This window comes from Ctenopharyngodon idella, chromosome 21, assembly GCF_019924925.1.
Source record: "Ctenopharyngodon idella isolate HZGC_01 chromosome 21, HZGC01, whole genome shotgun sequence".
In the NCBI taxonomy this organism is placed as follows: Eukaryota; Metazoa; Chordata; class Actinopteri; order Cypriniformes; family Xenocyprididae; genus Ctenopharyngodon; species Ctenopharyngodon idella.
This window is the reverse complement of record NC_067240.1, coordinates 18058063-18076555: the sequence shown is the minus strand read 5'-3', so window position 1 is coordinate 18076555 and position 18493 is coordinate 18058063. Positions and strand designations below refer to the sequence as shown.

At 36.7% G+C, this 18493-nt stretch overlaps 1 protein-coding gene across 2 annotated transcripts; it reads right to left on the bottom strand.

The window, feature by feature from the left end:
• Positions 1-2281: 2281 nt before the first annotated feature.
• Positions 2282-16967, bottom strand: ccnjl (cyclin J-like). Of its 2 annotated transcripts, XM_051878572.1 has the most exons (7): positions 16640-16967; positions 15971-16066; positions 11367-11577; positions 6485-6784; positions 4752-4911; positions 4264-4639; positions 2282-2975 (listed from the first exon to the last, which is right to left on the bottom strand). In XM_051878572.1, the coding sequence occupies exons 2-7, from the start codon at positions 16046-16048 to the stop codon at positions 2964-2966; spliced, it is 1137 nt and encodes a 378-aa protein (XP_051734532.1). In that variant the 5' UTR covers positions 16049-16066; positions 16640-16967; the 3' UTR covers positions 2282-2963. The 2 variants fall into 2 exon arrangements, with proteins under 2 accessions (XP_051734532.1, XP_051734531.1); XM_051878571.1 differs by having other exon boundaries at positions 2282-4639.
• Positions 16968-18493: the final 1526 nt, after the last annotated feature.

Below are 18493 nucleotides of genomic sequence, written 5' to 3'. Positions count from 1 at the left end.
TATATATATATATATATATATATATATATATATAATATAGCAATACTAATAAAGTAAAGGAGGTGGGTCTTGATTTTACAGCATTTTTTTTTAAGTTTAAGATATTAAGCAAGAAAATAAAAAATACTGAGGGCAATATGGGGTCGTGTGGCTTGATTTGTGACCCTTGACCACAAAACATAAGTATAAGTAGCACAGGTATATTTATATATAGGTATATATAAGTCATAAGTAGCACAATTATATTTGTAGCAATAGCCAACAACACATTGTATGGGTCATAATTATCGATTTTTCTTTTATGCCAAAAATCATTAGGATATTAAATAAAGATCATGTTCCATGAAGAGATTTTGTAAATTTCCAACCATAAATATATCAAAAATGTATTTTTGTGAGTGGATATGCATTGCTAAGGACTTCATTTTCTCAATATTTGGATTTTTTTTTTTTTTTTGCACCCTCAGATTCCAGATTTTCCAAATAGTTGTATCTCGGCCAAGTATTGTCCTATCCTAACAAACCATACATCAATGGAAAGCTTATTTATTTATCAGCTTTCAGATGATGTATAAATCTCAATTTCAATAAATTGACCATTTTGATTTTGTAGATTAAGACTTTAAGCAATACAAAAAATAAAGTAGGCCTAAATTTATTTTAAAAGGTGTAGCATGTTTAATCTTTAACAGTTAATTCTTACGGATCACAAATGAATAAAGAAATAAAACAAAAGCCGTCGAGGGTGCGCTTCAGTTTAGAGGTACCCCCTCCTGATAATTAAGAAAAAAGGTGCCAGCCCCTCCCCTTCCTTGCTTTGCAAACAAAGGTTGTGAAAATGATCCATTACCCAACTGCCCCTTTGCCAGCCCTCAACCCCCCCCCATCCGATTTTGTGTCTCTTCATCATCACACCAACTCAACCATGTGGCCCACCTCCCAGGGTCTGCCCATGTCCCCCCCACCAGGCTCCAGCACAAAGGGAGGGCCCCTCTCTCTGTCTGCTATCCACCCAATCTCTTTAATTAAACAGATAAGAGGCGAATCCACGCAAAACCCATAATCTGCAAGCTCCACCTTATCAGGAATTAATTGTTAACATTTTAAAGGGATACTCCACCCGAAAGTTTAAATTCTCTCATCATTTGCCATCCCAGACTACTTTTTCTTCAGATGAACAAAAAGATTACGACAGTAATCCATATGACCCCAGTTGATGAATCAATGTTTTCTGAAGTGAATAATAGGTGTGTGAGAGAAAAAATAAAGATTAAAATACTAGTATTTAAGTATAAACCATTAGCCAACTGTCACACACCTAGACCAATTTTATAGCCTATAAAAGTGAAATGGCCTCTTAAAAGAATAAAGTTATACAAGGTTGTGTAAAGTCAAGAAAGGTTTTATAAGGTTATTAAAGGGATAGTTCACCCAGAAATGAAAATTCTGTCATCATTCACTCACCCTCATGTTGCTCCAAACCTGTATGACTTACTTTTTTCTGCTGAACACAAAAGATGAAGAATGTTGATAAACAAATCATTTCGGTTCACATTGACTTCCATTGCATGGACAAAAAAAATACAATGGAAGTCAATAGGAACCTTAAACGGTTTAGTTAAAAATACGTTAGTCTTCAAAATAACTACTTCTGTGTTCCACAGAAGAAAGTTATACAGGTTTGGAATGTTTTTGGTTGAACTATACCTTCAAGGTCTAACATGTCAACCCATCATGGCTGTCGATATTATTTTGTGTAACTAACTACCAAGTAAAAGCCTATAACCACTATAATCAAAGGATGTCTGTACCTTCCAATATTAAATGTTATCTTCTCTGTGTTTTGCACCACACAGATGTTTCCTTAAAACACCCACAAACAGAAAAATAACTTTGTCCATTACTCCAACTTCACTGTAGCTATTGTCGGCTGTTCTTTGAGCCCAAGAGCTTTTATCTCTGTAACGATCAGTGGTACTCAGTTGGATGCGCTTTATTTGTTTAGTGGTGTTTAGTGACAGGAAGAACCACCATGTGGGGCAGGAATCTCCCCCATTGTCTTCAGTCCAGCACGTTACATGCAGGGAGGAAGGGGGAGGGCAGTGGTATTTGGGGTGGAGCCAAATGAACACGACTCCCGCCCCTCCATCCCCCCACCACCAAAGACCTTTTCATGTGCAATGAGTCCAGACATTCATATGAAACAACTCGCCTTGAGCCATGCAAATCCATCGTCTATTCAAAATGTATGATTCACACATGAACGAAACATTTACCAAGCTTTTGTGCTTTTTTCTTCATTTTATTTCATCCAATTTACACCTGTTATCCCCTTCCTTACCCAAATACAGGATTTTAAATAAACCCATTAGATCACTGAATGAGCAGAATCAATTCTCTAGTCTACTAAATGTGTAGAGATTCAGGAGACATTGGTTGCAATGTGCAACATTTTCTTGGTGGAAAAATAAATCACTGCCTGTAAGCAGTAATAGCGTGTTAAAACAAACCAAACCAACAAAAAAACTAATTCTACATAGTAAAAAAAAGTAGTGGTACAAAATGGAAAAATAAAAACCTAATGATTACATATTGCACACACAGAGGCTTCAACAAGAGAATGACTTAAAATATTAAACAGTGCGTGTCTGTTACAGTGAACACCGTTCTCTAACTATACAAAACACTGGACTTCAACACACAAAAAAAAACTAAGTTCTGTGTAAAAAAAAAAAAAAAAAAAATACAAAGCATGTGAATGTTCTGACCAATTAAGAAAAAACATAAAACTAAAAGACAAGCCCTGCGAAATCAGCAAGTAAATGGCAATATATTGAGGTAGTTCAAAGTTCAGGACTATAGAAGAAAGATTTTGATCCAAAGTCCAGTAAAGTGGTTGAAAAAGCTTCTCATTCAGCAGGATGTAAAGCAGACACTTTGGTCTTAAGGCCAGTCAACATAATTCATTGTATAGTCTAAGAAAAAAAAGAAAAAAAGACAATAAGTAAAAGGAAAGAAATGAAGAATGTTTGGTTAATTGTATCTTTAGTTTACAACAATAATAATAAAGTATTTTTGGACCAAATATTACAGTCTGCTTTAAAATATTCTGTTTGATTCTGGACTAAAAGGTATGACGCTACAACTGAAGCACACTGTAACAGCAGATCCATCTTTTCTATCCCGAGCGGTGAGGTTAAACTAGTTATTAGCATGACCTTGGAGGTAAATGTGAACGACAGTGTAACAGTGAGGTAATCTTTACGAGCCACAGTGTCTGATAGGAAGAGGTACGGCACAATGAAGTCGTCTTCGTAGCACACGGCAGAACTCATGGCTATTTTTCCCTGTGGGAGGAGAAACTAGTAAAGCATGGTTTCCAGAATAGAGGGAGCACAGATGCCTCTGTCCCCTGGGGCGTCTCCCTCCATCTGCCTGAGGGAACTGGAGCCTCAGCGTAACGTCAACCTTCTCTACAGACCGCATCGGTTTAAAACGGATTCGGTAAGAAATACGGACAAAAGGAGCTACACTTCATACAAACATCAGCTGGTTTAATAGTATGTTGTGTGTATGTATTAAAGAGATCTGTACATCCCTGATATGCGGCATGTCACTGTAAACAAGACCAGAAGGGAGACAAGATTCTCGGTCGTAAAGCCATTGGTTCATATAAAAGGCAGCAGCATCAAAGGACCATACAGCAAAATCCAGTGTGAAAGTTCAAGGACTCGTTTGAAAATGCTGGTGGGATGGAATGTGGATCTCCGCGATTTCTCCTCTCAAGGCTGTATGCTTTAAAAAAAAAAAAAAAAAAAAGAAGAGGAGCATCCAAAAGAGCATCCTTTCTCTTTTGTCGAGGTCGACAGTTTGTCCATTGTGGCACAGCACTGGAAGAAGGTTCTCGATTAACTAAATAATCTTAAAAAATAGACATCCTCAGTTCATAAAAATCCCAAAAGGAAGCATCCAAAGCTAAAAAAAATGAGAGCTTAAAGGCCGTTTTTTTTTTTAAGTTAATACTATAACCTCTGCGGGGTCCACTCGACTGTTGGTCTTCTGTTTGGAAAGTTTTCGTCGGCGTCCAGGACGAAGCCCCTCAGGGGCGGGGAGGGCGGAGGACGGCGGCAGCCCAAGGTTGAGTTTGTCCTCCCTCTCCTGGCGTCACCTGTCAAAGCAGCCGGCTGTGAAGGTGTGGTGGGAGCTTAAGTAGCCGCTCCCATAAGTCAGACCGAGGCAGTGGCGCTCGGGCCCCATGCTCACCTGCATGGAGATGGGACCCTGGAGGGGCAAGCCTCGCAGCCCCGACGCCAAGCTGGGGAAAGAAGCGAACGAGCTGGCCGGCACTGAGGCTGAAATCAGACTGGCCTGATGAGGCTGGAGATATTCCCGAGAGCCCACCGGTCCCAGGGCCTGGCAGTCGGCCAGCATGTGCAGCTGGGATAGTGCCGGCGAGTGCTGGGAGAGCTGTGGGTAGCTGCTGGCCTGGAGGAGCAGCTGCTGCGAGCTGGAGGTGGGCTGCCTCTGCAGAGAGGGGGTGGCGGGGCTGGGGGGGATGTGAGCTTGTGGCTGGAGACTCTGACCGGCGGAAGGGGAAGATTTAGATTTGTTGGCCTCTTTTACGTCGTTGTCATGAGCACTGAAAAATGAAACAAAAAGCACCGTAAGGGCAGGGCAGAGTGAAACGTGTGGTTTACATCAGGGCACATGATGCTGTATGAACAAGAGTATATGCTGTGGTTTGCTCTTACAGTAACATGAGCTGGATGCACTGCGTCAGATGATCCCAAGAGTAGCCCGTGAGCAGGTGGAGGACAGTGGTCCAGCTGGGGGAGATCTGCAGGCAGATTCTGGACGCAGCTATGCAAGCAGCTGCCACCTGAGAGGGCCTGAAGCTCAGGAAGGCATGATCTACAACAAAGACGCACACAAACACGCTATATTATATCCTCCTATGTGATTTTACCATGGTTAAGAGGCTGTTAGGCACAGAACTTATATAAAACTACTTAAAAAAAAGAATCAATAACTGATATATAAATTATATGGTATCACTTTACAATAAGGTTCATTAGTTAAACATTAATGTATTAACTAACATGAACTAACCATGAGCAATACATTTGTTACTGTATTTACTAATCTTCGTTAACATTAGTTAATGAAAATACAGTTGTTTATTGTTTGTTCACAGTGCATTAACTAATGTTAACAAGATTTTAATAATGTATTAGTAAATGTTGAAATTAACATTAACAAAGATGCTGTATAAGCGCAGTTCATTATTTGTTCATGTTAACTAATGAACCTTACTGTAAAGTGTTACCAATTATATCAATTATTATTTATTAAGCATATAAACAAAATAAAACATACATTTAAATATTATTATACATACTTTGTTTAAATGTATATTTTATTATTATTATTTTTTTTTTTTTTTTTTTTTAAATGTTAATGTACATAATTTTTATTCTTCCACCAAGTAATTATAAAGTTCATTAGTCAGTGACCATTTACAGTTGCCAAGCAAAAAAAAAAAATAATAATAATAATAAAAAAAATGTAATTATTCAGTTAATGTTCGGTCACATATACTGACTATTGCACATTGTAGTGTATTCAACATTATTATAGTAATAATTGTACATTATTATAATAATGTAATACACACTACCGTACAAAAGTGTGTGGTTGAGAGGATTTTGCTTGATAGAATTCTTTTCAGCAAGGACGCATTAAATTATAATAATAAATGTTTCTTCAGCACCAAATCAGCATATTAGAATGATTTCTGAAGGATCATGTGACACTGAAGACTGGAGTAATGATGCTGAAAATTCAGCTTTGCCTTCACATGAATAAATTACATTTTAAAATATAAGAAAATAGAAAAGTTCTTTTAAATTGTAATAATATTTCACAATATAACGATTTTTACTTTTGATAAAAATAAATGCAGTCTTGGTGAGCATAAGAGACTTCTTTTAAAAAATAAATAAATAAATAAATTGTACAGACTCCAAGCTAGTGTATATTAAAGGTTTGTTATATAATGATGAAATATGTGTTGTATAAAAATGATAACTTTATCAAATTTACAATATGAATCTTCTCAAGCTACACTTTGACCCATTTAATTGCTGTCATGTTTTACCATCATGAACATTACTTACAGTCAAACCAAAAATTATTTTGAAAATTATTTTTGATATATTTTTACTAGTGGGTGCAGTTCATTTATGTAAGTGAGGATAGCAAAATAAAGTAAAATGTGACATATTATACCCAAAAATTCTTCATACAGTGGACTACCAGTAAAATTGTCATATTTTATTAACATTTTTTTTTTAACTATAGTGAATAAACTGAATTAATGAATTAAATGTTCAAGGTGTCTGAATACATTTTGGTTTGACGGCATTTCATTTAAAAATAATTCATTTAAATACAATTAAAATTAAAATGCCATAATTTTTCTTACCTTGCAACGAGACTTCCAGGAAATAGTGCGTGTACTTGTCCATGAAAGCTTTGGTCTTGGACAGGGAGGAGAGGGGCCAGCCGTTGTGCAGATCACCCTCCTGGACAGCAGCATGGAGGTAGTAGTCGATGAAGTGGGCAGGTGTGGGCATGCACAGGTTCCAACCGAACGTCTCCAGCAGCAGCAGCTCCATCTTGATGAGGTCACGCTTGTTGAGGGTGAGGTTCAGACTGCACATGAAGCCCAGAGTGTTCAGCTGCTCCAGTTTGGGCACACGGTCCTCCTTCTCCTCAAACTTACCTGTACAAAGACAAGCAAGTATTTGAGCTTAAGCATTTAATTCGTTCAATGTTACATGCTTGGTTAAATGACGATGTTAAAACATGAATGCATCCCCCTGTGGATTATCCCGCTGACACATCAGAGATGTCACGTTACAGATTCATGATGTGTAATGGATGAAGGCAAGGACATTTTATAGTTATTTCTTGTTAAAAAAGCCCCCATTATCAGATGTCACTAAGATCTAAAACATTCTTGATCTAAGAACAATACATCTCTGTGTTTCGTTCAAACGCTTGGGTTTCTTTAAAAGGATACGCATTGACATCATTAAGGTGAGGCATTTTGTGAATTCCTGTAATGAGAGAGCACAGCTGCCTCATGGTGAATTAGCCCTTCTCTGCAGAATTCCTTTGTTCTCCTGGTTTCCCCTTCCTGACTCTAGGTGCTAGGTGTTAACATCTTTTCCCCAAAGTCCAAGACTCCCTAGTATTGCTTCCCCTGCAGTCTAATGCTCCAACAATAAGGGCCCCACGACCTCTGACTCCTGCGGCTCATGGTTGAGTGCACACAGTCCCCCACAGATCACTGGCTGGTGTGGAGGAGACACAGTCCAAACAGCAAAGAGAAACCAAGGTCACACCTTCATTCCTTGACACTTTCAATAAACATGTGCTATAGAAACGTCACGTCTTCGTCCTATTAAATGAACACTACATCTTAAAGCACTATCAGACATCATATACTCACTCTGTACATATGGATTTATTAATACACTTTGATTTGAATATTTTACCATATTAAAAGTACCATTTATTATAACATAAAAACTCCATCTGTAACTACTACAAGCTGTCATATAAACACCCAGTTATCAAAAGAGTCAGATGGTAATTCAATAAATGTTCTCACAGTTTTAGTGAGTAATTCGTTAAACCAGGTGTTCGCCCAGTCGAACCTCTGCGATCGAAAACATTTACTTTAAGTAACCCCTGAGATTAGCGGGTCAATAAATGGGTGTTTCTTCAGCTATGAGCACTTTTGTTTTGTGGACATTTAGAAAATAAACTCTCTTAAAACACACTTATCAGTTATCACACTCGCTCTAGTTTCTCAGCAGTCTACAGTCAAACAAAAATGTATTCAGACACCTTGAACATTTCATTCATTAATTCAGTTTATTCACTATAGTTAAAAAAAATGGTAATAAAATATGACAAGATCTCAGAGTTGAACTGTGTCAGAAAATATTAATCTTAATTATGTCAGATAACACTTAAGCAAAACATGGTCAGGTCAAAGTGTCTGAATAATTTTTGGTTCCAAATTATCATCAATTTTACTGGTAGTCCACTGTATGAATAATTTTTGGGTATAATGTGTCACAGTTTACTTTATTTTGCTATCCTCACTTACATAAATGAACTATAGTGTCCTGCACCCACTAGTAAAAATATATCAAAAATGTCTGAATAATTTTTGGTTTGACTGTACATGCATCACAGGTGAATTCTGGGATTTTTTCTGAAACATCCATGACATTCTTTCACATATGAAATAGTATTTAATCGTATTCAAGCTGCATTTTATAAATAGCATTTTGTGTTTCCTAAATACACAATTAAGTATTTCTATTTTGTGTAATTTGACAAAACTATCTTGGAATGGTAATTTGGTCTGCAATTATTATTTTACTCTTAGTTTAAATGCGTATTTTACTAAATTTATATCAAAATGCAATAACATTTTAAGATTGAAAATCTGGGTCTAAAATATATACATAAAACGGATTTGAGAAGTAGCAAAAACAAATGCTGTCATGGTTTTCAACTGTTAATATAATAACCTTATATTTGAAATCCATTCCCAAAATATAAGTACACAAAGCAATAGAAATGTTTTGCCTTATTGTATTTAATTTCATCAAACTCCATTCAAGCATTCAACTTAAACTCAAAACTGTGTCACTGTATATTCCGCAGTAGAACAGGAAACACTGGTGGACCTTCAGGGTCAAAAATGCTCAGCTGACATACACACACACACACAAAAAAAAAAAAAAAAAAAAAATCTGCGCAGTGTCTTTTCTTAATTATCTGGGGTGTACAAATTCTTTTCATTAGCATCAAACCTCAAGGGGGCATGTGTCACACTAATCTGAATATCAGGAACCCTGCTGAGTGTTTCAGTTCAAACATGCCCCTCTAGGGCCCTCAGCTCCTCACCCCTCCCTCGTCCTTCTGAGGAAAGGGCCAGCCTGCATTTGACATGCTACTCTACACCGTTTTCTCAAAAAAGGGAGCTGCAGCTCCATTAGTTACAGGACAGATGCCATTTCAACAGGGCTTCTCGATGAAAATGGTAAAGTACCACATGATTAAGGTTTCACCCCGTCTTGTTTTTGTTATTCCTTCAAACATGCAAAGAATACACCTTTAATATCAAAAAAGATAACCTTTTTATATTTACATCAGATTTGATTAAGAAAAACGTGTTTCACGTCATGCATTGTGCTTTAAACCAGTTACCATAACAAACCCCCATCACCCCAGCTCAGCAGAGGAAATGAGCCTGATATCTCACCCTCTTCTCCTCCTCCAAAGTTTCAGCAAAAAGAATGAGAAGGGGTGGGTGTGGGGGCTAATTGTGCTGATAACATCAAGCTCAAGTGTTCGTCCATGCATATCCTCAAGCTGCAGTTAGCCATCATTCATCCCTGAGCATTACCATCTAAAAATTAGATTTCAGGACAATAATGTTTTCACTCAGCTAGTTTTTAACGTTGACCTCAGCTAAAGCTCTCGGCACGGTGAAATTTCTGCTGACTCAGCCTTCAGGATGATCATCCAGTGTTAATACGGACTTAATACCAGGTTACGGTCTGGCTTCAAATTACACAAGATTAAAAAAAAACTTAAACCAAAGCAAATTAGCTTTTAGCAAGCAGCAGTTTTTTTTTTGTATTATTTGTTAGGTGCTTTTGTCATTTTTATTATTTTTATATTTCAATTTAGCTTTAATTTATTTGCTAACACTTTACAATAAGGTTCCATTTGTTAACATTAGTTGACTACATTAGTTAACATGAAATAATGAAAAATTATCCTAAAGCATTTATTAAACTTAATGTGAACTTTAACATTTACTAATACATTACTAAGATTAAGTGTAATTTTATTTAATGGACTTCAGCTGACATGAACTAACAATGAACAGTTGTATTTGTGTTAACTAACTTAAAGATTAATAAATATACTGTAACAAATTGCTAATTGTTAATACATTAACTGAAATGAAATTACTAACATTACCTTGTCTCCACTTATTTTCATTTCATTCATTTTAATACTTAAATTTATTTCCATTAGTTGCCAAATCAGCATTTCTAATTTTCGTTTAAGTTTTTCATCCAATATTTATATATATTTTTTAGCTTTATTTCAGTTAACAAAAATAGTTTTTAACAACACTGACAGATTAACATCTAAATAAGTGCACACTAACAATACTAAAAATGAACATTTTCTATAATTTGCAATCACAAGCCAGTTAGTTTTATACAAAGAGAGCAGCTCCCTACTATTTGTCATAATAAATCTTGGTCTGAATGGAAACTTTGTTATGCTCTCAGCTTTAAGCGCAAAGTCCAGCCCTGTCCCACACACACTGACTGCAGGCGACTCTTAGAGAAACCCAACAATGGCCGCAGCCGCCTGAATCAATGACTTGGGGAAAGGGAGGGATATTTTAACAAGGAACATGAGCAAAGCCATTATTCATTCAGTCAAAAGCAATTAATTAATGCCTGAACACTGCCAATTGGCGGCCAGCGCAAAACAACCCTCCCCCAACAAGAGCCGCCATAATGAGGGTCAGAAGTATGAGAGATTTGGCATTTAAAGACAACCTTTAGATTATTCAGGTCATTTGAGGACAGATGCATATGCAGAAAGCAATCTGAAATAATTGTAATTACAAAATCTGTTTTTGGCTGCCTTGATCTAGGCTCCAGATTTTAATCTGTGAAAAACACCAACACATGGCGACACAAGTCACCCCCTCTATCTTATCGGCGCCGCTTTGTTTTGTGTGTAAGCAAACGTGCCACCACTGATAACATGCCATGCCACATTACACAGCACAGATATATTGAATCAGCCTTCCTTGTTTCCTGCACTATAAATCTACTGGAGACATCAGGCGACACTTCTGCATCACTGCAAGACTGCCTCTCTCCTTCTGCTTTCGTAATCTACCTGAAATTGTCGGTTAGACTGTGATGGGCTTGCAACATGCCAAGGCAGCTGTATCTTTCCGATTTGTGCGTTGGATAGGTTGCCTTGGAGACTGACTAAAGGGTCTTGAGGCCAGCGGAGGCCATGGCCTCTTATGCACACAGCTGTCACACAGCACAATACAGCAGGCAGCTAGAGCACAGAGTCAGACACGCTTGCTCCGTTCAATACGAGCAGTCACAAAATTATATTTATTGAGTTCAATTTCACTTCACTGAGTTTACTGCCAGATCAGGTACAGGTAAAGAGAATCAAACACCAGCACCACTGGCACATAAAAGCATCAAAATTAATCTTTGACTTACTGGCCAGGAGGAGGCAGGAGAGGGCGATGACATACAGCTGCCGCACCGCTACGTCATAGTGGTCCATAAAGAGGTCGAGCAGGTAGACGGCCAGGTGACGTGCTGTAGGGCACAGCTGGTATCGGTTACTGAGAACAGCGAGCAGGTCGGCAAAGTACCGGCGCATCCCGATCTGTGGAGAGTGGGCCTGGTAGGTTGGCAACTTCAGCTCCTAAGGAGAAAAGGTGGAAGGAATTTATTACATTGTACCATAGTATGTTATATATAAATATTGTAACATGGTGCATTACAAAAATAAACATGGTACATGGTATTATGTTATATACACACATACATACATACATACATACATAAAATATATAGCATATATAACATAACAGTTAATCGCGATTATATTATGATTATACACACTCACAAACTTTTGTTATATATACACATATCTATGTGAATACTTATTGTTATTGTAACACTTAACTTGTTTTGTGTATATAATATATATATATATATATACACACACACACACACAAAAAAAAAAAAAAAAAACAATAAGTGTATTAAAGCTTTGAAAGCTTTGTTTTTCAAAAAATCAGATTGGGTCCTTTTGAATTTGTTTTTTCTGAGCAAAAATTAAATATACATTTTTACCATGATTTACAGAAGACACCCACTAAAATGTCATTCAGTGTAACAATCTTGTCAGGGATATTTACAAAAAAAAAAAAAAAAAAAAATCTATTTATGCCATAATGACTAATTACTTTTACCCCAAATGCTGATTACTTGTAATTTTACATTTTTTGTTTTTGTTTTAACTTTTCCATTATCCTAGGTTTTGCCCATTTGTCAGCAAGAATTTTTACTCATTTAAAATGCAATAAAATTTAGTATGCTCACTTATATATTCAATACATATAGGTCAGAATAAGTATGTTGTTTCAATTTTTACATAAATATAAATGTTACACTGAATGACAATGGAACATTATTTCACCCACATTTTGATATTTTATTCTCCCAGAACTTATTTGAAACCTTAAAAGTAGACGTTTTACTTGCTTTTAATGTGCTTTCTATGTATACAAAATCGCTTTTGTAAAATTTTATTGATGCGGACATCTAAATGTCTTTGGCCCATTATTTTATTTATGTTGGATACTTTGACAGATTGTCACACTTTACAGCATGATCAAATTCTTGTTTAAAATAGGCCTAACAACATTTCATTTAAATGTGCCTTTACGACAAATGCTACAGATACTGTCATTTCTTGAACAAAAACATGTGTAAATGAAACCATGCAAACTCAGAGGAATGGTATAAATTTTAATCCAATTCGCATATTTAGAAAGACTGATGTATTCTCCTGTGTTGGCGTAGGCGTATAAATTATTTACATTACAAATCTGGCGAAATTATGCATGTTGCATTTCCAGATGAACGTTATAAGCAACCCAAACTCACAGCATATGCAGGGATGGAGTTTGTTAATGAAGCTGCTAAGACACACTCCACAAATGATAACAGTGCAACACTTTACTATGAAACACAAAGCACGACAGACTTTATATGCGTTCCCAAATGCAAATTATTGGAAAACCAAACAAACAGCACAGACCATGTGGAGCAGCATTTACTGTGAACGGAACGCTTCTCTCTGAAACCCACAGCACATATATTTATTTAATTGAATCGCAGACTTTGTGGTTTTACAAAAGCACTAAGCTATATTATGATTTTTAAATAGTTTTAATATATATCGTGCAGCTTCCGACACGAGTAAATTGCAATAGAGGATTTTTAAGCACTCAAGTTTAATTGAGGAATCATGACAACCCTAATATATTTATAGATATTGCTGAATGAAAGTATTAATAAAAAAATGCTGATTCCAAATGTAACATTTTTTTGTAGAAGAAATTAATACTTTCATTCAGCAAAGATGCAATAAACCGTTTTAATTTTTTTCATGAATAAACCCATTATAATAATTTCCTTTTGTTTGCATTCTCTGTAATCAAGTAAACCAGAGCAGCTCTCAAAAATTCATCTGATACCAGCTTCATAAAAATTACAATTCAAACATACCCGAAAAGGCTGCAGTCACACTTAATAAGCAGCTAAATTGTCAAACTCTTTCCAGACATGAGTCCCACAGGCAGAGTGTGCCGCTTTATAGTGGCTGTTCAGGAGAGAGCTGGTTCCTTTACAGGCCTAGCCATCATGTCTCACAGCCATCTGTCCCCTGTGGGGTGAGGGGCTGGGATTTGACCCTCTCAAGGAGCCCTTTTGTAGAGCCTGCCCGCAATTTAGACAGCCCTACAGCTGCTGCTGTATTTGAATGGCTGATCAGTTTGTCAACTGCATATCTTGATGGAAATCATTTTCAACAGAACAAGCTTTAAATAGGACAATTTTCAAAAGCATCTATAAATACTATAACAAGTTAAAGCTAGAGGAAATAAAACTAGCTCTTTGTGGTGTTACATTTTTGTGGGTTGGCACTTGAACATCACACACACACACAAAAAAAAAAGAGGAAATATACCTGCTTGAATATTACCATTTAGATTGCTGAAGACAGACTAAATTATAGCTTTAACACGTTTAAATTGATGGAAAACAACATTACAGAAAACATATTCTAGCAATATGTCATTTTGTGCTAAAAATTAAGAGTAAAATTAAGAGCAAGGCTGCTAATTAACCCTCCTAAAAGATTTAAATTAATTACAAAGTCCCATAGCTTTCGGTATTGACGTAGTAGGAGGTGAAGTCTGCCAACCTCCCACACAAAACATGAATTAAACTATAGCCTATCTGTGCAAAGATGTATCCCATAAACATTTCTGCACAACATTAACAGTGCATGTTGGTGAACAGAGAGAGATTGTTCTGTGTAAATAAAATCCTCCAACACCAAGCCTCCAATCTTCAGATATTTCACCAAACAGCTGAACCACTTTGCATCTGCAGTCCATTAGTCCTACACATGACTAGATTTCACATAGTACAACTCTGACTAACCAGGTGGTGAAGAGAATAACCTAACAAAAAAAAAAATATCCATGCAAGCCACTTTCAGTCACATGCATCATTTTGCCACTCCTTGACACATGCTGAATAAACCCAGCAGGATTGTTTAGTAGAGTAATCTTAAGCTAACAGACAAATTCAAGTACAAACACACACAGAACACTTCACATTCCAAACCGGATGTGAGCACAGCCCGCAATAAACAGGACGGACAATAAAAGGACAACAGACTGCACTAAATAAATGCACTTAAACCTCACTGTCTGATGGGTGCAATTCACTCAGCAGTGAGGAAACAAAAGTTCATGTGGTTTAGCAATACACTTACTAGTGTTCCAACACAAGTGTGTCCAGTTTACCAATAACGACACTGGTCAAGACTGATGTAAAATGTAAAATTACTCTATGGCATTAACATATATGACAGTACTTCTAAAGTACAAGAAATAAGGAAAAGAACTAGAAAATGTGTAAAATTTAAACTAAAAGTAGGCCTGAATTCACAAACAAGGCTTAGATTAAAGGGTTAGTTCACCCAAAAATGAAAATAATGTAATTTATTACTCACCCTCAATGCTTCATGAAGCTTCGGTAGCTTTACGAATCGAATCAGTGGTTCGGAGCGCCAAAGTCACGTGATTTCAGCAGTTTGGTGGTTTGATACACGATCCGAATCACTGATTTGACACAAAAGATTCGTACCGCTCCAAAGCAGTGTTTTGAAATCGGCCATCACTAGATATTGTTAAAAAGTCGTTATTGTGGTTTTTTTGGTGCACAAAAAATATTCCTGTCGCTTTATAATAATATTAAGGTAGAACCACTGTACTCACATGAACTGTTTTAAATATGTTTTTAGTACCTTTATGGATCTTGAGAGGGGAAGTGCCATTGCTGTCTATGTAGGCTTCACTGAGCCATCGGATTTAATCAAAAATATCTTAATTTGTGTTCCGAAGATAAATGAAGGTCTTAGGGGTGTAGAACGAAATGAGGGTGAGTAATAAATGACATTATTTTCATTTTTGGGTGAACTAACCCTTTAAGCCAGGATTAGGCCTTAGTTCAATTAGGACATTGAAGTAGCTTTTATAAAAACAAAAACATTACTGATGTGCATCTTCAGACAAAACAATGGCACTGACATATTTTAAGATATGTCAATGCAAGTTGATTTCAGTTAAGACAGCTAAAACATGGGACTAGGCTTAATCCTTGTCTGGGAAACCAGGGGTAAAAGTAGAGAACCCTGGTGGTTTCGTCCTGGGACAGTGCTCCTAGTTGTAAATGATATTCAATATGAACATGATTAGGAAAGTGTGTTTTGAATACGAATGCAGACGATGCAATGGCCAGGAACCTTCATAAAGCCACAATAACGGGCTGTTTTCTGAGGGCTGTGTGACATTTCACACTTCCCCATCAAAGCTTGGACAAGTCAAACCAGTACTGGTTCAATGTGTGGCAATCAAGCCAAGCGACGGAGGCCTGGATAACGACATTTGGATTAAAACTGCACTGTGACAACAACTCATGATGAATGCAAAGCTGTTTATTAGGCTACAACTCACCTTAATTCGCAGAGCCTGATGGATGTCTGCTGCGAGCTGGCTTTTCCACCACTGCCCCTCTGTTTCCATCTTTCCCATCCAGAAAGGGCCCCGATCCTTAAACACAAACAAGAGTGTGAGAAGCAATTCTTGTTCAGTTTAGGCACTTCTACCACACTATTTCTATTTCAGGTCTGTTTAAAGGAAAAAGTTACAGTTCTTCAAGGGAACTAAAGACATAAGATAAGTGGGTGCTTGTGGGAAACTCTTCTCTAAATATACTGTGAGCTTGAAGTCGTCCAGGAAAGTTCAAGCAGTTCATCTCACGCTGAACTACAACAGCCGCTCATTCTATCCCCCCAAAAAATCACGACTTTGTCTTATTTATTTGTGGAAGACTTAACATAATTAGTCTAGCGATAAACCTATTTTAAGGTCACTTTATTTCTTAAAAAAGTCAATCGGTCCGAAATGAAAATGACCGGCGCCGCACATCCACCCCTGCGGCACGCCACGAGACCCCCATTACAGCGATATCAAGTATACACGAGAGTTGTGAACGAATAAAGCAAAGAGTTTCGGGTTAAACGCGTTAATCGACCGCGACTATCTAAACTAAAACACAAGATGAAAATGAAACATTATAGGAAACAGTATAACGCTCTTTATTAAGACAACAGCGCGTCTTACCACTGAGACAACGGCGCTCCAGACCCCTTTGTTTCAAAACTGCCGCATACTGGAGTTATATCCTTCAACTACGCGCGTGTGTACTTTTCAAAACAAATCCCATATCAAGGAAAATTCTTCCTGTGAATAACAAAGTCGCTTCAATGTACACTTGGATGGGTTTTTTCATCAAAACACCGCCGCATGTGTATCCAAGTTAACCCCTTTGACTTTTTTTCGCCGTCCCGTGTAGTGAGCTGTGCTCCCCCAGCGGCCTGAGAGGAGCAGATCTGAATGATGTTGGTGTGCGGAGCTGCATGGTCGCTCCAAACGGGGAGGAGTCCGCGGCGGCGCGGACATTAACATGAGCGTTGCGACTCGTCAACTTTAATAAAACACTGAGAGATGTGAAACTGAAACGTGTGTGTGTTTGTGTTAAACTTTCATCTAAATCTACAGGTGAAATGTGGTGATATGGTTTCCTGAGATTAAGTTATTTTGATGTAGAGGACAGCGAAGAACAGCATATTTTAAATGTTTTGTTTTATAATTTAATGTAAATAAATAAAACTGTTAGCATTGCGTCAGATTCATATTTACGTATTTATCTGATCAATAATTATCAAATAATTTTCAATAATAATCAATAATTTTCAAATAATTATGCATGTTGAAGGAATTTGAAAAATATTGACCTATAGGCTATATTTTTTTTTTACAGATGGCTGCTTGTGTTTTGGCCTATTACTTTAGCCTCAGTCCTAGTTTTGTACAACAGTGACCAACACTATATTGTGATGTTTTGCCCGTATTTGGCCAGCAGATGGACCCTGCACCCATTAGGACTGTATACTGCTTCAAACTAATTGTCGTACAGGATAAGGCGAAGTCCATGTATTTTCTTATGGCAAGCCTTTTGACTTTTATTCATTCTCAGGATATGAATTCTTGATATCAACAATTCAGTTCTTGATATCAGGAATTACATTTCCACTAGTGAAACGTCACCATGCTGCCATTCAAATTCAATTGTTGATATCAAGAATTGATTTCTTACTAGTTGAAATTCCAATTTCACATATCAGAAATACAATTCTTACTAGTAAAAATCATAAGTTTTGATATAAAGAATTCAATTGGCACTAGTTGAAACGCCAGTTCTTGATATCAACAATTGAATTTCTACTAGTAAAAATGTTTTGAATGTTTTTGATATCTGAACATGTATTTCTGATATCAATATAATTTCAGATATCGAAAATGGCTTTCTTACTAGTAACATTCACATTCATGATATCAGAAATTAACACTGTCACTAGCGACAATCAAATTATTGTTAGTAGCAATTCAATTGTTGATATCAAGAATAAATATTTGCACTAGTAACAAAGTAATTAATGATATCAAAAATTATGATTTTTACTAGTAAGAATTGTATTTCTGATATGTGAAATTGGAATTTCAACTAGTAAGAAATCAATTCTTGATATCAACAATTGAATTTGAATGGCAGCCTATGACATTTCACTAGTGAAAATACAATTACAGAAATCAAGAATTCTAGTTTTGGTGGAAACGTAATTCCTGATATCAAGAATTGATCCTGAGTCAAAAAATCAAAACGGCTTGCCATATCTCCTATGTAATCATATGCAGCGATGTCTGATCAGTTAGTATCTTGTAAAGGGATAAAATGAATTTTGAATTAAAGATATAAATTTCATTGATTTATATAGGTTAGCTATGGCCTATGTGTTTGCAGTATGCAGTTTTAACAGTATGCGAAACATTACATGTAGCTTTTTCTATTGAACGAGACTTATCAGATTATAAGCGCCATTTTGAAAGTCTCATCCAAAATAATAAATAAAAATG

Coding starts and splice junctions, on each gene's coding strand:
- ccnjl (XM_051878571.1), bottom strand. CDS start 16,048: ATGGGAAAGATGGAAACAGAGGGGCAGTGGTGGAAAAGCCAGCTCGCA. Junction 6,785..11,366: donor CTCCTGCCTCCTCCTGGCCA/GTAAGTCAAAGA, acceptor GTCTTTGTACAG/GTAAGTTTGAGGAGAAGGAG. Junction 4,912..6,484: donor CCTGGAAGTCTCGTTGCAAG/GTAAGAAAAATT, acceptor TCTTTGTTGTAG/ATCATGCCTTCCTGAGCTTC.